This window comes from Euleptes europaea, chromosome 7, assembly GCF_029931775.1.
Source record: "Euleptes europaea isolate rEulEur1 chromosome 7, rEulEur1.hap1, whole genome shotgun sequence".
NCBI lineage: Eukaryota > Metazoa > Chordata > Lepidosauria > Squamata > Sphaerodactylidae > Euleptes > Euleptes europaea.
Window position 1 is genome coordinate 50,720,323 of NC_079318.1, and position 22,970 is coordinate 50,743,292.

General features: G+C 44.8%; 1 protein-coding gene across 1 annotated transcript in view; it reads left to right on the forward strand.

Annotated features, from left to right (window-relative positions):
* The window catches only part of USH2A (usherin), a 588,113-nt gene that overhangs the window by 440,190 nt on the left and 124,953 nt on the right, over window positions 1-22,970 (forward strand). The window contains exons 50-54 of the mRNA XM_056852957.1: window positions 6,974-7,197; window positions 8,384-8,594; window positions 9,123-9,320; window positions 10,213-10,367; window positions 15,697-15,895. Coding sequence (XP_056708935.1) covers window positions 6,974-7,197; window positions 8,384-8,594; window positions 9,123-9,320; window positions 10,213-10,367; window positions 15,697-15,895 — 987 coding nt within the window. The remainder of the gene's footprint in view (window positions 1-6,973; window positions 7,198-8,383; window positions 8,595-9,122; window positions 9,321-10,212; window positions 10,368-15,696; window positions 15,896-22,970) is intronic.

Genomic DNA, 22,970 nt, shown 5'->3' on the forward strand with positions numbered 1-22,970 from the left:
TTAAGCAGAGGTCAAAGGCCATGTAGTGTGGTTTCAGAGGAATGTCTATTTCTGCATTTGCAGCTCATTCATGCTGAAGTGATGCACTATGGGAATTACTACCAAACTCTGCTCAGCAACATCTGCTCTCCCTAAGTGAGTTAGTGCACGTCAGACATCTTTATGTCAGAATATTGCAGTGATGGATGCAGTCTTCAGAAAATGCTACATAAAAATCTGGTGTGCCGTTCTGGCCATTAAGTGAAATTACTATTTAAATTAATGGCGCTGTCACAGTTTATCTGTGCAAAGAATGAACGCTGATTAGGGTATTAAGTAATTAGCAATTTATCACGCTGGAACAAGGTTGATAATAATTAAAGAAGTAATGGTTTACCAAAGAAACTAGAAAGGGAGTCACTTCTTGTTATGTGAGTGAAATCTTGGCTGAAAAATTTAATTCAGTTAAACAAAGATGAGGTTCTCAGAGGCAGAGAATATGGCTTTCTTTTTTCCCCTAGTATAAAAGCAGTTCATTATCAAAATTTTACTTTGCCTGTCAAAAATGCCTCCAAGCTATCAACTTGGGTGAATGTTTGAATATGATTTTTTTTCAAGTAAAGTGACGTAACCACATTTTTTATAGGAGGATAGGAAAAGATAAGTTAAACCTCGAGTAACTATTTACTGCATTTTAGTCCTATCCTATGAACGATGGCACTAGCCAATAGAAGGAAGGGTTGAAATGACTGCTGCAGCTTGGCATGCTTATGTTCTATGTGTGCTGGCATTATAAGGGATCTGCAGATATTATATCATGGGGCAGTGCTACTGGATTGACCGTGATAACTGTCAGAATACACAAAGGCACAGAACTCTGTCCTAGGAGAACATGGTGGAGGCAAGTTGGGTGGGTTGGCCTGAGGCACTTTGCTTTCATAGTACCCTGAGGACATTTCAGCCATCACCTATTTTATTTATTTAGTTATTTAAAACATTTTAATGCCACCTCTCCACCCAATTTAGGGTTCCCAAGGTGGCAAACAATCAAAACCATTAAAACAAGCTTTTAAAGTACATAGTATAAAAACAACAAATTAAACAGACCATATCCACCATTAGACCACCCCAGCCCACCTGGCGGGGCAAATTTTGGCTGCGTTCACGAGAATGAGAACCAAGCGCTGGGCATCGTCAGGCCTGACGTACGATGAGGGGTGGAGCCAAGGGGTGGGATGGAGGGCATAGTTTGAAAAAAGATTGATAAGGAAGTCAAGGAGGGCTGAGTAGCCGGCCCTTTCACTATCCTGCCCCTAAAAAACCTGCGCACCTCAACACTGGGGATAGTCCCAAAGAAGGCTCCAGGGGAGTTTTGTCTGATTCATCATCTTTCATACCCAAAGGGTGGATCGGTGAATGATGCCATTCCCCAGGAGCTCTGTTCAGTCAAATATTCATCATTTGACAATGCAGTGCAAATGATCCTCACATGCAGTGAGGGTGCGCTGTTGGGAAGTGCGACATTAAGTCGGTGTTCCGCCTACTCCTCATCCACCCACTTGACTTCTCTCTCCTGGGTTTCTCATTTGAAGGCCAATTCTATTTTGACAAGGCATTGCCCATGGGGTGTTCCATATCCTGCTCAGCGTTTGAGAAATTCAGTTCCATGCTGGAGTGGGCAGTTAAGGTGCGTTCTGGCCAACACAGCATGACACATTATCTAGATGATTTCCTTTTTGCAGGCCCCGCCGGGTCACCTCAGTGTTCAGAGCTCATGCAGCTGTTTCATGCATTATGTGGGGAGTTGGGAGTGCCCCTGGCCCATGAAAATACCCGCCCCTCTACCAAGCTAACCTATCTGGATATCGAATTAGATACGGTGGGGCAGCTTTCTAGGCTGCCGGCCCAGAAGCTTGCTGCACTGAGAGTCCGTGTGCTTGGTACTATGAAGGCAAGGAAAGTCACGCTGTGGGAGCTCCAGTCATTGGTGGGACATCTGAATTTTGCATGCAGGGTAGTTGCTCCTGGGTGCGCCTTTGTGCATTGCCTCTGCCAGGCCATGGCAGGCGTGCGGGCCTCCCACCACAGGATAAGAGTCACTAGAACCATGAGGCAGGACCTTCACATGTGGGCCAGCTTTCTGGAAGGTTACAATGGGGTATCCTTCTGGAGGGAAGACCTTTTGCTCGAGGCAGAGCTGCAGGTGCACTCTGATGCAGCTGGGGCCCACAGGTTCGGCGTGTACTTTCGGGGCGGGTGGTGTGTCAAGCGATGGCCCGCAGAATGGAAGCATAGTGACATTATAAGGGACCTCACTTTCCTGGAATTCTTCCCAATGGTAGTGGCAGTCTACATCTGGCCCGAGGCTCTAGCAAATCATTCAGTGCGTTTCTGGTGTGACAATAGGGCCGTGGTCCACATCGTTAACACACTGTCCTCTAAATCCCCTAGGGTCATGTCACTGGTGCGGGCCTTTGTACTCCAGTGCCTCAACTATAACATCCTTTTTTCAGCACGCCATGTTCCTGGAATAACAAATAATTGTGCCGATGCACTATCCCGTTTTCAGATAGAGCGCTTCAGGATCCTGGCCCCACTAGCTCAGGAAGCACCAGAGGAGATGCCCGAGGCACTGTGGAGTCTTCGAGGGGTGAGGCATGGCGAGCCATAGTCAACTCTCTGGCCCCGAGTACCCGGAAGGGCTTTGCCAGGAGTTTCTGGGCATTTGAGGAATTTAGGGTGAAGGAGCAGCTGCAGTGATCCTGGCCTATACCAGTAGACCACCTCTTGTAGTATTGTGTCCTGCTGCACTACGTGGGGTACACAGTTGCCACTATCACCGGCCGCTTGTCTTCCTTGGCATTCTACGCAAAAGCCACCAGAGGGGCTGACATGACAGGTGACTTCAGGGTGAGGAGGATGCTGGAGGGGTGGGCCAGAGCGGAGCCATGGAAGCTAGACGTCAGGGCCCCGGTCGCCACGGAATTGCTCTCAGGTTTGTCTCTGGCATTAGAGTCACACTGTACCTCAGCATTTGAGGTCAGGCTGTATCGTGCAGCAGCCCTGTTGGCCTTCTTTGGGGCCTTGCAGATCGGCGAATTGCTGGTGTGGTCAAAATGGGACCAATCGGGCAGAGCATTGCAAATGCGAGATGTTACCATCATGGCCACGGGATTGGCAGTCAGGTTGCGGTCATCTAAGACAGATCAGAGGGGAGAGGGGAGGTATTTCAGCTGTACCCATGTGCAGCAGTTGCCATTTGCCCCATGCAGGCCTTGCAGGGCTATGTTGCGTTGTGGGGCCAGGGGGTTGGGCCTTTATTCCAACACGCCGATGGCAGGCCGCTTACCAGGTACCAGTTCTGGATGGTGGTGAAGAAAGTGTTAACTAGTCTGGGAGGCCCCCCCTCACCTTTTTGGCACGCACTCATTTCCTATTGGGGCAGCCTCCACAGCAGCCACCTTAGGACAGGGTGACGAGATGGTAAAGTCGGTTGGCAGGTGGCGTTCCTCAGCCTTTAGGTCTTATGTCAGGCCCATGGTATCAGTGGCACAGCTGCAAGGAATGGGGACGGGGCAGGGATCCTCTGCAGCAACACACTGACATTTTGTTTTTTCAGGTGGGATTCACCAGAGGAGGCAGGTTCTCATCTGTGGCCACAGCATTGTCTTTTGGGCTAGCCGCAGGGCAGCCACTGGAGGCCTCAGCTCGCAGTTGGGTGTAAGCGAGACGATGCTGATTACATGGCTGGGCAGAAGGGGCATGCGGTGGGAACAGTTGTTGCCAACCCTCCACGACCACCTGACGGCGTCTCCCCCACCTCATGTAATCGTTGTCCACTTGGATGAGAATGACATGGGAAAACAGGCTGGGAAGTCCATTGTTTGGCAAGCCCTGACAGATTTTGAACACCTGAGGACACTGGTGCCAGGCGTACGGTTGGTTTGGTCGGACATGCTCCAGTGGCGGGTCTGAAAGGGTGCTTTGAACCCAGGGCGATTGGAAAGAGTACGGGCGAAAGTGAACGGCGAAATACAGTGTGGGGTAGTTTCCATGGGTGGTTTGCATATTGCTCATCTGGAAATCAAGCATTGCTTTCCACACCTGTACAGGCCTGATGGTGTCCACCTTTCAGATGTCGGCTATGACATCTTGGGGGATCTGCAGCGTGGCCTCATGGCGGCCTTTAAGGGCAAGTGGGATTATGGGGCGGACCAAGCATTAAGCTGATCTGCCCCCTGTGGTGGTAGCAATGTGGGAAAAGGTGGTTTCATGATTATGGTACAACTCCGGTGAGCACCCTGAGGCATCAGTTTGGAAGATGAAGGAGTAACCCTCAGACCAGGACTGGGGCCTCAGTGCCTGGCAGGGACCTAGGACAAGAACTCCTTGAGGGGTGCCACTATCCTTTTCCTATAGACCTTGCGGCTAGGGTGGATTAGACATGGCACACCTCTCTTGAGCACTAAAAAGGCTTGGCAAGGAAGAGCAGGAGCCGTACCACACGTGATGGCTCAGAGCCAGGGTGGGTCTTGCCCTAAGAACTGGGATGCAAAAAACAAGAGGAGGCCTGACTCTTCAGCATCTCCGCAATGGCCCGCACTGCAGTCAGTTATTGGTTGTGTGCGCTGCAGATCCCTCTTGAACAATAAAAATAAAGTTGGCCCTTTTGATTATCCCAGTTCTGGTGTCAGCTCTCGTTATTACGCATCCACGGACAAAAAGACATACACAGGAAGAAAGGTCAGTGAGGGAATAACAAGTGAAACAAGTCTTGACCTACTAGTGAAAGACAATGATACAGGTGGACTGACAGGGGAGGGAATTCCATAATTTTGGTACCCGTTCTCAGGCTGCCACCCTTCCAGCCTCAGGGGCATCTATGTCAGTGCAAAGCGGAGTACATTTGATTTTGTAAAGAACAGCAACTGACAAACATAATCAGAGAATGGAGTTGGACCCCTTGTAGATATTTCTTCTGTCTGTGATTGTATGTCTTTGGTTTTAAACTGATTCAGATTCCCCTTCCACAAATGGAAAAGTGCTACTGCCCATTCAAGAGAATTTCTTCTGTTTGTCCCTTCCCACTGTAGATCACCATGCTGCATCCCACATTGTTGCCCAACCCTCAGGAACATCTTTTCAGGCACACAAAAAGCTTCTGCAGGAAGGGAGGGGTGGAAAAGATCCAATACATAGACACAACCCTTTCTGCCATGTTGTAATATATTTAGTTTACTACTCTATGAACCTATTTTCATTAGAATATAATGTCATATAAATAAAATTACTTAGGTGGATGCAAAGCTTGATTAACCATTAGGTAAAGTATACCATATAGTATAACCTAAGCAAATTTGGGTCCTTGTAGTATGTAGCCATAGAGAGAGCCTCTCTCTGAAAGGTATGCCTATCCTTGTGTGGCTCAAAAGCTTCCTAGTAGTCTAAGAAGCAGAATGTGGATAGTCTACTAGGCTTGCCAGCCTTCAGGTGAGGTCTGGAGATATTCAGGAATTACAACTGATCTCCAGACAACAGAGATCAGTTCCCACAGAGAAAATGGCTGCTTTAGATGGTGGATTCTATGGCATTATACCTTGTAGGGCTCCCTCCCCTCCCCAAACCATGCCCTCCTCAGGCTCCACCCACAAAAATCTCCAGGAATTTCCCAGCCTGGGCTTTGCAACCCTATGGTGTACTATGTTAGAGAACTATCATTACAGGAAGAGATAGCCTGAACATCTGCTTCTTTGTGCTTGTTCATTTTGTAGGCAGAAGCGGGAGATGGCTTGCAGGGCAGTGAGGTGTGGTTTGTCATGCAGCTTCAACGTCTTTCAGCCTTTGACAGCTGAGTTGCCTCCTCCAATGTCATTAGACAGCAACCGTGAATAAATTAAAATAGCCGATTCAAAGAAATCCAGCAGAATGCTAAATCGAAACATTTTGGATTGTAGCTTTCATTTTTTGCTTGCTACCCTTGTAATCCTTGCACCGTCGCATCTGCCAGTGACATTAATGCCAGCATCCCAGCTGTGTTAACACTACAACCTGTTTTGAGATATATCATTCATATATATTTTGCTACACATGATTCTAGAAATGTGCGTGTTGGAGCAACAAATATTAGGCTCTGCCTGTTAGGGTGGTTCCAGATGGCACTTTCCCCCTAGGGGAGTTGTGAATTGACTCCACAGCTGCCCCAGGGAAGCCAGATGGCATCATGCCAAGAAGCCTGTGCTGCAGCAGGAAGCCAGACGGCAGCTTGGCACAATCCTTGTTCATACCTTTTGGCTCCTGTCTACTTTGGAGAGAGAACAGTTTTGTTGATGCAGGGTATTCTCTTCTTGATACCATTCTGGTGTTGTTTTTTCCTAACAAGGTTTTCCCAATTTCAGTGTTGTTGGGTTTGTTTGTTTTTACTTTCTCCCTACCACCTGCTTCGGCACAGCTTCATTTCTAATACTCACTATTAATCTTGCCTCTGACACCATCACTGTCTAGACATGCATTGTTAGGCCTCTAAGAAGCCATTTGTATGACTCTTCTGCTTTGTACAGAACCTAGCACAGATTGGAACCTGATTTCAGTGGATGCAGAAGGGTGAAACTCTGCTTAGGATGGTGTTGTTAGTACTGTTAAGGAACAACACCTGCTTTCCTGCTTTTTGTATGGGAGTAGCAATACCATTTCCCAAGCTTTTAGGACTAAAATTCACACAGCTTGCCGTGTGACACATTAGTTGTGTTTAATGTCTACTTTCTACTGCAGCAGACACAGGAGCAGGGCCAGATCCTTTCGTGAATTAGTCCCCTTGAACAAAGGCCTATCAGTTTAGTCATCTTAAATTCAGAATTAAGTACCACTTTAGATACCTTTTCCCAGTACCAGTAGCTGCTTCGCCCTGACATTTTTATGCTGTATTTTATAGCATTCTCGGTATTTCCCCCCTCTTTCTCTCCTTTTTGCATTCATATATAATGTTTTATTGTTGCAGGGATGTTCTGTTGTGGGCATGAATATGTGAATATGTCAAGTACCATATGCTGCTCAACTTCCAGTGGTGAGTCTAAAGCCCACATTAAAAGGAATGACCCAGTGCCATTAAAATGCTGTGAGACTGAACTTATTCCAAAGAGCGAGGAATGTTGTAATGGACTTGGATATAATCCTTTGAAATATGTTTGCTCTGACAGGATTTCAGCAGGAATGATGATGAAGGTAATTGATAGAAAACCTCTTGGTGGTTCTGATTTGACAATGGAAAGAGAAATACATTGTTCATAACTATTTTTGTAAAATAGGAATATAAAAACTCCTGTGTGCATTATTCATTTTCACATTACATCCATATTAATACCGAATGAGTTTGCCATGATTGATGTTATTGCAGTGAATTCTAAAGGAATTAATAATGATTAGCCGCCTCTTGTGAAGTGTTGCTCAGCACTTCAGATTAGTATAAAGGCTAAAAGTTAGCATGCCAGATGGGCTGGTAGAGCTACCTTCAGTTGTGTGGCCGGTTCTTAGTTCCTGCTGGTGCTATGTCCGAGATTCTTTAATGTTATTGTATTTCAGGGCACAGTTTTCTTTGCTTGTTTTTTTTACGGATCACTATTTTTTAATTTTTGGGGGGTCATATATAGGAGGTCATTTAAAAGGCTTCCAGAGTAAAAATGAGTTTTGTCTGTTCTCTGACATAGCTATAGTGAGTGTGTGGGATGGAGTGGGAGGATTCTGCCAAGTTGTGGGTAAGCTATTGCTTAGTATCAGCATGCCTGTGTTGTCAGGTGAGATGTCTGTTCTGGTATTGAGTCACTTAGCTGTGATTAGTGAGCAATGTCTTAACTGACAAAGCCTCAGTGATGCAAAAGCGTGCTCAAACCAGCCAAAACCTAACTTCTGCTTTGTATATTTTTGACAAAGCTTGGAGAACCCTGAATGTTACCACTGCGTGAACCACTGTTAATTACACTGCATGGTTGGGCATTGGTATTAAAAACACTGGTATAAAAACTTGTATTAGAATAATTATGATACTTCCTATTCACTATCCGAGCATTCTGAGCTAGCTGTTCTGGAAAAACACCAGTTCAATGGGAATATAAATACCATTGTAACAGACTGCATGTACCTTCCATGCCTTCTCTCCAGGCACAGCCTCGATGATGAAAAATAAGATAATGGTGGAAACAGATTTGTGGGGGGGGGGGTTATGTGGGCGGAATTGCATGGACCCAAAGACCTCAGTAGAAATGTGGCAAAACTGATGAATGTTGAGGCTGCATGAGAGCTAGTGGAGGACGGATGCACTGGCATGTGTATAAATATGGAGATAGTTGTGTGTCAGATTTCACGATTTTTAAAGTGGTATGGGGACTAAAACATTTGGGGACCATTGTCGCAGGTGGAAGAAGAATGCAAAGCTAGTTTCCTGTGCCCAGTGTCCATGGAAGCAACAGCATACTGTGGGCGATGTGACTTTGACCCACATGCCCGTATATGTGCTTGGATAAAGAGCTCCTGGAATGACACAGACAAGAAAGGGAATGAAGGTATATGCCCAACTGTGGAGGAAAAAGTTTATACCGGAGGTCCAACTCAATATTCATTCACAGGTAAAAGAGTATGTTATGGAGAATTACACAATTAATTGGTAATTGGTAACTAGAAATCTTAGCGAAGGACAAAATTTTCAGGAATGTTCAGAAATTACATCAGGCGAAGTAGAATACACGACTGAAGGAGCGAGATTGCACCCGCTGTTCGCACCCTGTGTGCAGAGAGTCTCAGTTCAGAAGTAATGCCAAGTCTGCCAAAGGATGGAGCATGTGGCCAGCACGTTGATGATCCAACACTCCTCTCATATAACTTCTGTATAGCCCTCTGTTTGTGGATACTTCTTCAGTATTAAAAGTTGTCAGCTAGTTAAAGTCCAACATGTGATTCTCTTGAATCTGAACCCGAGGCAGAAATAACCTTTATTTAAGCTCTGGTTTATGTGAGTGCACCTCAATAGTTATGTAAATGTTATGTAATCTCCTTGGAAACTTTCCTTAGAGGGCTCATTTTAACTTGTTGAAAGATTGTGTTTAATATGCATTGGAAATTGTCTACAATGTTGTCGTCAGTTTTCCCCTTCCTAGATCTAAACCTACAACCTTACGTCAAATATGAATACCGTGTAGCTGCATGGAACAAACACAGAAAAGGTTTCAGTGAACCTGGTAGTGCTGCTACTAAGCAGGATGTGCCTGAAGGTATAAGTCCACCCCAGTGGGCCAAAGTGGACAATCGAGAAGACATGATATTTCTCAACTGGAAAAAGCCTCTGCAACCAAATGGTATTTTGATGAAATCATATTGTATAGTGTGATGTTCAGCTGGCATTGATGATGGATGAGCTTCCTTCGCTTTGCCTTGTAATTAATTTGGTTTCCTGGACAATTCTCGCAGAAGCTTAGAAAACCAAACTTTGGAGAACTTGTCCTGTGGGTTCCCCCCCTCTTTCCAAGCTAATTTACCCTTGCAAAGGGGAAGGGGAGGGGAGTACTGGTGGCATGGAGGGCTTAAGAGTGGCATTTAGGCCTCTCATCCTAAAGGCCTAGGTTTTTCTGAACGTGGCCAGAAACATGTTGTTGCTTTTCCTGCCACAGTGCAGAAAATACAATAAATAAATGTAGTCACATCCAGATTGATTGTTTGCAGTGTTTTATCCTTGTGCACATACCCATCGGTAAAGTAGAAAAAAATCTGAAAGATGCAGCACTCTTCACATGTATGTAGCTCTGTATAAAATTCTAAAATCCAAGGAGAAATTCAGATGAGCAGTATACAGGAAACATCCCTACATTCTCACTGGATTTCACCCACTTGTTTTGGCTTCCTGTTCTGCTGTTTGCAGTATTTCTATTCCTTGTTGTGGGTTTCTGTTAAGGGTTTGTCTCTTGCAGGATCTAGTGTATGTATGTAAGTGCCAAGTGGCAACCAATTTATGGTGAGCCTGGCAAGGGGCTTTCAAGGCAAGTGAGAAGCAGACGCAGTTTGCCATTGTCTTCATTTGCAGAGTCTTCCTTGGTAGTCTCCTGAACCAGCTTAGGTTCTGAGATCTAATGAGATGGGGTATACCATTCCACCTTCCCTCCCAGGATCCATTATAGTACTCTGAAAAATAGTTTGGCAAGTGATTCCTGGTATTTTTAAACTAAAAGGATTTTTTGGTCTTTTTATGACAAGGTATCATAATCCACTACATTATTCTCCGAAATGGGATTGAGCGTTTCAGAGGAAAGGAACTGAGCTTCACAGACACTGGTGGTATTCAGCCATATCAGGAGTATTCATATAAGTTACGAGCATGCACTGTTGCTGGCTGTGCAGACAGTAGCAAGGTGGGTAAATTCTTCACTACATGGGTGAGTCTTTTCTGGCAGCAGTAAGGGGAAAATGTCTTTGGATTAGAATCTTTTGGAAAACAGGGCTGAAGTTTACTAATTTTAATTCTGTTTGCAAGTTAGATTTTGGTGTTGGGATGTGTGTGTATTTTTATGTGAAGGGATTCATGTAGACTTTTCACATATGCATTTAATGTAGAACATGTTGCGTGACTGATAGTATTTATAAGTCAGCATTCTGCTGAAGGCACTTGAAGCATAAAATAGGGCTGGGCAGCAGTGTTGTATTAAAATATTCCGGGTGAATGGAGAAGGGCTGTGGGGCGTGAACTCTCCTATCCCTAAATCTTTAGTTCACTTCTGTGACTTTTCACGTATTTTACAGCATGATTATCATCTCTCTGCTGTGCCTGTGCTCTATTTTGTCTTGTCTTTCACTGTCCTAGCCTATCAGGGATATCATAGTAAGCTAGATGATGTCACACTATTTGTAATCAATCAGAATTAGCTTTGTACATTCATCTCTGAGAGCAAACCTTGCCTGTACATGGGGAAGTGAAAGATAGCACCCTTTGTCTGCCCTAGACGTACCCAGGACCTGCCTTTAACATCTAGGCAGCTGCATGGGAGACACTGTTACATGGGAAAGTCACATGGCAACATAACCCACATGACAGAGTCATATAAGAGGAAGAGGGGGAGCCAACGATAATAATTGGCAAGGTCTGATAAAACAGATAAGTTGCTTAGAAGTGTACAATATACCATGTCTAGACTCGACCATTGCCCTTTATGGCTGTAGGTGTCTAGCTGAGCTGGATTGGTCAAATGGGTCTGGGAAGTGATAAACATGTCTCTGTGAGAGGGTGTAGTTCTGACAGCCTTGAAAGAGGCATTTGTGAAACCCCTCCTGAAGATGACATTCCTGGCCCCACTGACCTAGGCAACTACTGCTCAACATTCCTTTGGGGGGGGGGGCAATGGGCTTGAGCAGGGGATGACTTCACAGATTAAGACAGTCTTGGAGAGATGGATTATCTGGGTTCAGGCCTGCATTTGGGACAGAATCAACTTTGTTTGCCCTGACTGAAGATCTTTGCTTGTAGAGTGACAAGGGGAATGCATCCCACTTCAGGACCTCTTAGCAGCTTTTAAGACCATCAGCAATGGTACCAACTGTAGAGGCTGGCTATGTTGAGAGTGGTGGTGGGGGTACAGTGCTTCATTGTTGCCACTACTTGACAGGGTGATTCCAGAAGGTGGTGCTGGAGGACTGCTGCTCTGCCCTGTGGCATGTATGCTGTGTGGTCTCACATAGATCCATCTTGCCACCCATGTTGTTAACACCTATGTGAAATCACTGGAAAAGATTATCAGGTAATTTGGAGTAAAGTGCCACCAATATGTGAATGTCCCCCAGCTCTGTTTCTTCTTACTTAGTGCATTTATACCTCATCTTTCTCCCCAAGACCAATAGGGCCACAAAGCAGCTTATATTGTTCTCATCTTCTCCATTTTATCCTTACAATAACCCTGTGAGGTAAGTTAGGGTGAGATATGATTGGCCTAAGGCCACCCAGCAACCTTCCACAGCAGAACAGGTTTTGAACCTGGGTCTTCAAGATCTTAGTTCAAGAGTCTAACCACTACATCACATTGGTTTTCCACACCACAGTGGTTCTTCTTAACTGCTTAGCCAGTTGGGTCTGTGGAGGTTATGCACTGGCACTTGGAAAAGGTATTGGGATTGTTAGGAAAGGGTGGGATAGAAATCGAATGAATGAATAAATAAATAAACTGAAGTTCAATTGATACAAGACTAAGCTGCTGTTGGTCAATGTCAAAGCTGCTTGGTCAGCCTGCCCTGAAGGGGGTAGCACTCCCCATGAAGGAGCAGGTTTGTAGCTTGGGTGTGCTGCTAGATTCTGGCCTGTGGCTGGAGGCTCAAGTCTTCTCCAGGGCAGGTAGTGATTTTTATCAGGTTTGGCTGATATAACAGCTTCAGCTGTTTCTCGAAAAGTGTGATCTAGCTACAGTGTGATCCATGCTCTGATTACATCCAGTTTAGATTTCTGTAATGCACTCTACATGGGACCATCTTTGAAAATTGCCAAGAAACTTAATGTGGCAGCCATGCTACTGTCAGGGGCAGAATATAGGGATCGTATCACCCCTGTTCTAAAAGATCTGCACTAGCTACCCACTTGTTTCCATTCATAATTCAAAGTGCTTGTTATTATCTTTAAGGTCCTAAATATCTTGAGGCCAGGGTACTTGAAGGATTGCCTCTTTTCATACTTTTCATACTTTCCTCAGAAGCCTTACTTTCTGTGCCCCTGCCTTCAGAGGTGAGATGGCAACCACAGATAGATAGATAGATAGATAGATAGATAGATAGATAGATAGATAGATAGATAGATAGATAGAAAGACAGAAAGACAGAAAGACAGAAAGACAGAAAGACAGAACAAGATACATGGACTAAAATGGTCTTACCGACAAAAATTTACAGTCTCTTAAGCCACTTAAAAGAATAAAAATAATAAAATAAATAACATCCAAGTTACATCTGCCATTTGGACTAAGAGACTACTCTGTGGCAACAAATTTTCATTGAAGTCATACAAAATTTTGCTACCTGAGAGGTGATTGAGGGATTATCTCCTTGTAGGAGCTTTTCTATATTTTCTCTTTCACTGTCGGGTCCCATTCTCAGTATGAGGGGCTCAATAAACTTAGAACAGGGTATAGTGTAAAAGTTACAGTTCAGGAGAACATGTTCAGTGGTTTCTAAATCCCTGGATTTGCAGGGGCATAGTCTCTCTGCACTGGGTATCTTCTTGAATTTCCCCTCTAACATAGCAGAGGGTAAGGCTGCGCACCTAGCCAAGGTAAAAGCCCTCCTATATTTGTTTATCTCTAAGTAACGGAGATAGGCTGCTGGTGCAAGGATAAATTTGGAGGGGGGGAGCCATAAATAGGGGCACTCTTGCTAGATCTACTTGTCGCTCGATATCTTTAACCCTTTGGTTTATAGTTGACTTAGCTTGATCCCACCCTAACTGAAGTAGTGCTAGGGGGGTAAAACCCAGGTTATTTAGTTTTTCTTCAATGGCTATTATCCACTTTGACCTAAAGGTATCACAAAGAATCAGTGGAAGAAGACCCCTGGGGTTGAAATTAATTTTTAGCCAGAGATAAAGTGAGGACAAGACAACCCTTGCCTCCACCTTCATCATGCCAGTTTCTAAACGGATCATAGCATTTGATAAACATCTTGGCAATTGCAGGGCAGCTCTAAGAAACTTGGATTGCACTCGTTCCATGGGAATAAGTCATGAGGGTGGAGAGTCAAGTTGTGTTCCATATAACATTTGTGCTAGAGTTTTCGCCTGAAAAAGTTTAAGGGCGGCTGGAATATAGTGTGCCCCTTTGGTCTGGAGAAAATTTATTATTGAATGGGCTGATCTTTCCCCTAAATTGGCAACATAGGTATTATGGGCCAGCTTGGAGCCAGATGCCTGGATTGTCATTCCAAGATATTTGAATTGGGTTACCTGTTCCAACCTATGGCCATTTATGCTTCACCTCCTATAATTAGGGTGATTACCAAAAGCCATTACTTTTGTTTTGTCATAATTAATAGTCAGGCGTTCCTTCTCACAGAACATTCCCACTCTCACTAGCGCCCTCCTTAGGCCAACTGGGGTTCTTGAAAGAAGTACCGCGTCATCGGCATAGAGCAGAATATTAATATGCCTGTCCGCTAGTTTAGGTGGATGTAAATCCGGTGCGTTCAAGGAACTGACTATGTTATTTATATAATAGGCAAATAGCAGGGGGGCGGCAACCACAGACAGAGCTTTTCCAGTGGTAGCACCTTGCCTGTGGAATGCCCTTCCCTTTGAGATTCACCTTGTACCTACGCTACTCTTTTAGGAACCAGGCCAATGTTTCTTTTTACCCAGGCTTTTAGTTAACAGGTTTAATCTATTAATATTTTATGGTCTACTTTTAGCCTGAGAATTCAAGCTGCTCAGTGTTCTGGGTTGGGTTTTTAATGCTGGGTTTCAGTTGTTAAATTGTATGGTGTTTTATGTTTTATTATGTCTTATTGTTGACAGCTGGCTTGGGCAGTATGGAGAGGTGGTATAGAAATTTTCTAAATAAGTAAATAATTAACAATATGGAGGTCAGGACATACCAAGAGAGATGGGCACAGGAGGTGCGAGAAACACACACAGAGAGACAGACATAAAACCCTCTCCCCTAATCCTGACCACTCCAAAGTACTTGGGATTTAGGTCCAAGTTATTCTTGCCATGGTTATTGAAACACTAGGGTTGCCAGGTCCCTCTTCACCTCTGGAGGGAGGTTTTTGGGGTGGAGCCTAAGAAGGATGGGGTTTGGGGAGGGAGGGACTTCAATGAAATAGAGTTCAATTGCCAAAGCGTCCATTTTCTCCAGGTGAACATCTCTATCAGCTGGAGATGTTGTAATAGCAGGAGATCTCCAGCTAGTACCTGGAGGTTGGCAACCCTATGAAACACAGAGCTTCTCTGTGTTTCATTGCTTCTAAGTATGAAACAGTTAACATGTGCAGTATACATAAAGAAAAGAAAAAAAACAAGAAACATTGCTTTCAGATCAGCACAGTGGCCTGTCATGCTCTGGTTACTCTGCTGTGATCAATGAGCTCTTTGGCTCTGTCTACAGGGCTTCAAGAAGCAGGCCCTTGTGAGGCTTGAGAGGAGGGGGGAAGGGCCGCAGTGTTACTATTCCTGGTTACCATCAGCAGCAGCTGTTGTACAAGCAGCCTACCACCAGCCAGAGAACTGCATAAGGGCCTGGAACCAAGTGAGAGACTGCAGTCCTTTGCGATGGCACTCCTAAGTAAGGGTAAAGGTATCAATGGCTTTCAAAGTTTATGCCAGTGTTTTATTGATGATAAAACCATATCAAATCAGGCTGTTAAAATGCAAAGACGCTGATGAACCATATGGAGGGTGGCTATCAAGCATTCTCTGGCAAGACAACCTGCCATCCAGATTTTCCTTTAGCCTAGTACTATGCACTAAAGACAAAATGCTGTGAATCTGCTTTGATGAATTGTACACCTAGACTCATATGTAACATATTCAAGGTCAGATTTCACGGTGGGGGGGGGGGAATAAACCAAGAGGAGAAAAGTAACTAGTTCTACAGGGCCGTGGTAATGATATGCCAGAGCCAACAACAACATTTTAAACTCGAAGTGACATTCTCATTGATCAAGGTATCTCATGTACTATTACAATAAATTGCTGTCTAATTCATGTGTGTTCAGGTAGTCGCAGTCACTGTCCAAGGAGTCCCAGAGAGTGTTCAGCCACCAGCAGTTACAGCTTTGAGTGCGACGGCATTGCATTTGAGTTGGATGGCACCGAGGAAACCAAACGGCATCATCAGAGAATACCAGATCAGTCAAACTGGCAGAGGCCTTATTCATACTGATGTGGCAGGCAGGATGCAGCATACAGTATCAGGTAAGGAGGGAGAAGCCATTCAAAACAAATGCCCTCACCTAGGCTTATTTAACAGGTAATCTGCCTAGGCTGCAATCCTGGGGATTCTTAACTGGAAGGAAATCCCGTCAGCTTTCACATCAAAAGATTCAGAATGGGATGTGAGTGCCAGGAGAGTTTATATTTTGGCCCTGTTGCACAGGGCAGATTCATGCAAGGGGCTTTACGCGGTGAGGTCAATATGGTTTGGCATGATAAACTGGAGTTCACAGGATCTGGGGCTTTGTATATTAGTGTGCTCATAAGGATGGATCCAAAGCACTGATGTTTTTATTCTCTCCGAATATTTGTAAGGGTGCCAAACCATCCCAATGGAGATCTCAACTTTTCTTCCTTTTTTCTTTCAATGCCCTCCTTAAGACCCCACAGAGAGATAATTTTTCATGCCATCTGTCATGCCAAATTCAGATGTGAAAACATCAGCCCCCTCCCTCATCCTATTGATGACCTCACTTATGCACGAATAGGAATAGCTGAGCCCAACATTCCCACCACCCTCCCTGCTTTTAAAACTATATGAGGACTTCAGCCACTGACAGAGGTTTCCATGCCTATGGCTTTCCTAACGTGATCATAAGAAAAATAGAAATTGGGGTAAATATATGTCTTCGGATTCAGGTGAGTGCACATCTTGAATTGGGTTGTGCCTCCTCTTAGAAAAACATTGGTAATTTTGGAAATTACTTTTGCTGGAGATTAAACACAAATATCTGGAAAGCCTTTTAAAAAATCGGTCTAAAAGGCCACTAAAATCAGCTTTCTCATAGCACAAATACTTGGATAGGAGAACATTTGCAGTCACAATAGGCTTCTACTGACATTGCAATGTCAAACCAGCATAGAAATGTATTATTCAGTGTTAAGCGAGTAGCAAAATACCATAAGAAAAAGCCTGCAGGATCAGACCAAAGGTTTAGCTCGTTCAGCATTCCATTTCCAACAGTGGCCAGCTAGGTGCCTCTGGGGGTTTGCCAATGGAGCATGAAGTCTCGCTTGTATTTGTTGCATTGTCTGGCTGGCCAGGACTAGGACCAAGGTGGAGCTCATAATTTAGTGGGGTTTTTTGCAGTACTATGCATAATTATTACTCTCTGTGGTTTTAGCTAAAATAATGCAGCTTGTTTACATGTAACCTCAAATGTTATTAATTTTTTTATGTATGCAAGCATATTCCCCCTTGCTGGCCAGGGCTGATTTTTCACCCAACTGCTAATCTAGTGCTTTTGCAATGTGGATAATTACTATTCTCTAAATTCATGATGTGCGCTAAGACGACTGTACTTATTTCACATATCTCTAATGTTTGAACTACCCAGCATTCTGATCCCCTGTGGACCATGTGTTTTGATTTTCTCATCTTCTTCAAAAAACCTCTGCTGTTCCCAGAGCAACAGTTGAGCGTTAATGAAGCTGTAGCATTAGCGTTCCCTGAGACTTTGAATCCAAGGGCCTTACAAATTGCAGATGAGGAGGCTTGCACCTTGCCTCTGCACCATTGTCTCGCTGCTTATTTTTAATTACATCAAAGCTTTGGAAACATGATCCCATAAATGCTTTGTGGGAATAGCGGTGAATGTGCTTGTCATGTGAAATCCATAAATTGCTTATAATCCTCTCAAGATGTTAAAAAAAGCATTAAGTAATTGAAGACAGGAAGTCCTCGGTTAATTATTTAGAGGTGTTATCAATGCTTTAAGTAAACTGGAGCATTTTCTGCTATCGCACGGAGTTGAATGCCATTGGGATCGAGGGGCACCAGCCATCATCTTCTCATATTCTCTAATGCAAACAGCATATGGCAGCTTGTCAATAAAAGACCTTTTTATATCATTTATTAGTGAACACTTCCAGTACTCTGTACAGAACAATTTGGATTACAGTTATGGCATTGTTTCACTTTGTGTTACTACTCCTTTACAAATGGTCTTGCTAATGCAGTGGGGGGATGGCAGGAGGGGAGATTAAAATAATTAGAGGGCACTGTAGCAAAAGCAAGCTAAGACTGCCCTCTTCAGCAGTAGGTGCTAGAACTGGAATTCATTTTCATATTTGTTTGTACCTTACATTACCTTCAGAATAACAGAAGTTAGGAAGAGTTTGAGGGACTATTTGTATAGAATAAGAGACCACAATTCACTGAGATATACCATCATGCTATGTAGGTATTATGCAGAGAATGGTTTGGGACTAGGGTTGCCTTGCAACTGTAGGAAGATTGGGGGTGCGGACATGACCAGTAAGAAGATTGGGGGATGCAGACATGATGTTGCCACTGGCAACATCGTGATATCACTTCTGGGGGAAACCATAGAGTTTCCATCAATTTCTAGAAAGGACTAGTGTTACTACCTGGTTTTCTCTGGAAGTGACATCCCATTGTTGAGCCAATTACCTTTTTTTTTTCACCTGCCATTGCTCATGATGAATTCCCTGCCCCCACCAGGAAATGGGAGCTAGGGACCAGGATCCCCTACCCCCATCAATAATTTCCTAAATATTTAAATTTCCATGGTATAGCCATGTCTTTTGTGTCTAAACAGCACGGAGTCCTGTAAAACCATAAACACTAACCAATTTACTGTAGCCTAAGCTCTCATGAGTTACAGGCTACTTCATCGAATATGTCAAGTGCACTCTAGCCCATGAAAGGCTTGTATATGTAAAGTGCCATCAAGTCACAGCCAACTTATGGTGACTCAAGGCAAATGAGAAGCAGAGGTGGTTTGCCAATGCCTTCCTTTGCAGAGTCTTCGTTGGTGGTCTCCCTTCCAAGTACAAACCCTGCTCAGAAGATCTGATGAAATTGGGCTCAAACATGCTGCCTTGCCTCCCATATGAAAGGCTTCATGCCATGATAAATTTGTAAGTTGTGCAAACATGTATACATGTCTGGAGTGGAAGTGAATAATGCCACATTTACAAATTGGTTCAGGCTTCCACCATGAGCTGTAAAAGTATGCTGTAGCTTTTGTTATACAATTTCAAAGAAAGCTACAAGACTTTAAACAAAGAACAAAATTTCTTGTGGAGGTTTCTATATCCTAAATGGCAGTGTAATGCTTGCAAATTATATTAGCCGTTGTTGTTTTTATAAACCACACCTGCAGCTGGAGCTCATTTCTTTCCAGTCTGTTGTACTGCCAGGCATAGCAGATACACAAACAACCAAAATGAGATTCCACTCCCAATATATTTGATGCAGTACGAACTCTTCTTTTCATACCAATTTTTGCTCTCAGTAGTATATAGTTATAAACGAATCTTGCCTTATTATGGTTGTTTCCTTTAAAAGTGAACAATTCCCTTTAGGGGAATTGAAGTAATCTGTTGCCACTGTAATCTTCCCTATCATGTATTGTTGTTGAATATTTGGCATCCATCTTTGCTTTTGCCTCTCAAGTCTGCAGCTGCTATTTTCAACCCCTTCTTTCTATACTGACTATATAGAGATATCCTGCCCTCCTTCTCTTCCAGTTCATGATTAGGTTACAGGCCAGGCTGTCCTTCTGACTCATCTCTTTATTTTCCAATGTTGCACATCCCATTCAGTTTGAAAGCAACTTGAAGCCCTGAGTGTCATTCATTCATTCATTGCCCCCCCGCCTTTCTGATGGGTCTGTTGCATATTGCTGTTCTGTATGTATGGCCACTTGAAAAAAGCACAATGAAGCTGTCATCTAACTGGTTTTAGACAAAGGGCTCAGCACTATGTTTTTTCCCCTCCTTGTCATAGAATTGCATTGTTTTTTTCTTAAAGTACTTACAATGCTAGTTTAATGAAAACATTTTGCAAAGGATAGGCAAGCAGAGATAAGAGAGAGCGGGACCCATTACTGACAAGGACAAGGAAGATTAGAGGGAAAGTACAAAATGTGAACAGAAGTCTAATAGAGGTTTCTGTGCTCACAAACAGAGAATCTGGTGTCTTTACCTGCCTTGATACTGCATTTCAAAGTTTATGTATTAGAATGAGTTCATATTTACATATTTATAAACCAATTTCAAAGGTACAGTTGGATCTTGCAACATTTCATGATGGCAAAATGCAGAGAAATTTAAAAGAGAAACCATGGGATCTAACTGTAAAAAAAAGGATACAGAAATAGGAGAAGACTTGTAAAACTGATTTTGATTTGGAAAATGGTTGTACTTTTAATAGAGTCCAATGCACTTTTAATGTGTCCAAAATTCAAGCCTTAGAAGCATTTTAGATTCTGATCTTAGAAGTTGGTGACTGTTTCTGTATGCAGTGACAGAAATAAAGTATTTTTCCACACAGTGCATAAATAACTTTAGGAACTTGCTACTACAAGCTGAGGTAATGGCCTAGACGACTTTAAAAGGGAATTAAAACAAAACAAGCTGTGGACCCACAAGGACTTGCAGGGGGCATCTCATATCCTTCTTCCCTACTATTTCCTCTTTCCCTTCCCGGAAAGCCTGCATAGCCTGTCCCCTTTCCCTTTTTTCTTCTCTCCTTCACACCCACCAGCTAAACTAACTATCTGCCTCCCAGTCTTTCCTTCCTGCTCTCCCCCTGGCAGCCTCTACCTAGGAAAACTATGTGTGAGAGATCCCCTCTCTCTGAGTTTACTTCTCCAAATCAAATGTTCAGACGTTGATAAAGAAACAAAGGATTTATTGAAGACATCAGGAGATGAGACAGGCACAGGTAGCAAGTTGCAAGTGAGGGGCTAATCGGGTTTACAGAATATATTGACTCCAGGGCACTGGGGCACTGGGGTTCACACTTATTGTTATGGGAAGTTACAAGCTTGGCATAATACAAAACATCAGACGAGTCCCAGGAAGTCTGGTGAAGCTATCACACTTCCAAGGCCGCATCGGCCTGAGGGAGTACTGACAGGAAGAACAGCGGGGGGGACGATACTTGGGGCAATCAGGCCTGGCGCCTGAGACCAGAAGGTGTGAACCGCTTTTACGAGTTCACTGATAAGCGGGTGATGGGAAGCAGAGGCACATAGACAAAGACCCTCACATTCTGCCCCCCTTAAGGCCCCCCTCCGGGGTCCTCGAGAGGGCGAGGCTTATCGGGATAAGCGAGGTGGAATTCTCGGACTAAGCGAGGGGCCGCCATGTGGGGTGCGGCCACCCACTCGTCGTGAGCGGGCCCAAGGTTTTTCCAACGAACAAAGTAAAACAGTTTCCCCTTCTTCCATTTGGAATCTAAAACCTTGGATATTTCCAGATGGGTATCCCCTCCTACTACAGTAGGAATCTCATGTTCGGGAGGGGGGTGGAACTGGGGAGCGGCCACATAAGGTTTGAGGAGACTTATATGAAAGACGGGATGGACCCCCTTGAGGGTCTTTGGGAGTTCCAGTTCCACGGTAACCTCGTTGATTACTCTGGTAATGGGGAAAGGTCCCACATAACGGTCGCTCAGTTTTTTGCAGGGACGAAGAGAGCGGAGGTTTTTGGTGGACAGATAGACTTGCTCCCCCACCTTTAGACTTGCTCCCCCTCCCATCCCGGAGACCGGTGTTTGTCTGCCTGTTCCTTGTACTTGCTTTTTGCCTTCTCAAGATTTTTGAGCAGCCATGGCCAGGTAGATTTAACTGCCTGAATCCACTCCTGAAGATCAGGGGTGGCTTGGAGCTCTGGCGTGACGGGGGCGGAACCGAAAGGACCGAATTCCGTCCCGTATATTACTTGGAAGGGACTAAAGCCGGTAGAGGAATGAGGCGCATTGTTGTACGCATATTCGGCGAATGGCAGCAGGTCGACCCAGTCGTCCTGGTGGAAATTAACATAGCAACGCAAATAACATTCTACCACTGCGTTTACTCGTTCCGTTTGACCATCCGTCTGGGGGTGATAGGCGGAAGACAGGCCCTGTTCCTCCACCCCCATGAGCTTTAGGAAGGCTCGCCAGAATTTGGCAACGAACTGGACCCCCCGGTCGGAGAGGACCTTCCTCGGGATCGAGTGTAGCCTGAGGACATGTGTAACGAATAGTTTAGCCAAGCCCTGGGCTGAAGGAAGACCAGCACATGGAACGAAATGGACCTGTTTGGAAAAAAGGTCCGTGATTACCCAGAGAACCGTTTTTCCCCGACTAGGAGGTAGGTCGGTGATAAAATCCATGGCTATGACTTCCCAGGGACGGGAGGGGTTCTCAAGTGGTTTGAGAAGCCCTGGGGGTTTTCCCATCCGTTTCTTAGCTGTGGCGCAAGTGGGGCAGCTGCGCACATACAGCTCCACATCAGCTCTCATCCCGGGCCACCAGAATTGCCTCCGTACCAGGTGAAGTGTTTTTATGAAACCAAAATGACCTGCCAACCTGGCACCATGTACAAGTCCCAATACCTCTTTGCGAAGGGAGGATGGGACATATAGTTTCCCCCCTTGCATCCACCAAGTGTTGGTTCGTTCCAGGCCGGTAGGGAGGAGATGGTGCTCCTCCTCCTGTAAGGAGGCGTCCCGGAGTCGCTGCTGGAAGGCTTCCGGGATACCTTTGAGCGTAGGGGGGGTCTCTGGTCGATGGGCTTGGGACCGGGTAGTGACGGCTAAGCTTGGGACCTCCCCCCGCTGCTCGGGAGTGAACAGGGAGTCAACAGGGCGATCAAAATCATTGCGATACTGGGGAAGTCGTGACAAAGCGTCAGCTAGGGCATTTTCCTTGCCAGGGACATGTTTGAGAGTGAACCGGAATTTAGCGAAAAATTGGGCCCATCGAATTTGTTTGGCGTTGAGCTTTCTAGCTCCCTTGAGAGCCTCAAGATTCTTGTGATCGGTACACACTTCAAACGGCAGTTCGGCACCTTCTAAGAAGTGTCTCCATATGGTGAGGGCATGTTTGACCGCCGCCGCCTCCTTCTCCCAAATAGCCCAGTTGATTTCGGACTGGGAAAACTTTTTGGAGAAGTAGGCGCACGGTCTCAACCGCCCCCCTTCATCCCTCTGCAATAGGGCCCCGCCCATGGCCACATCCGAGGCATCCACTTGCACCACGAAAGGCTTGGTGCAGTCTGGGTGAGCCAAAACGGGTTCGGATGAAAAAAGCTGTTTTAAA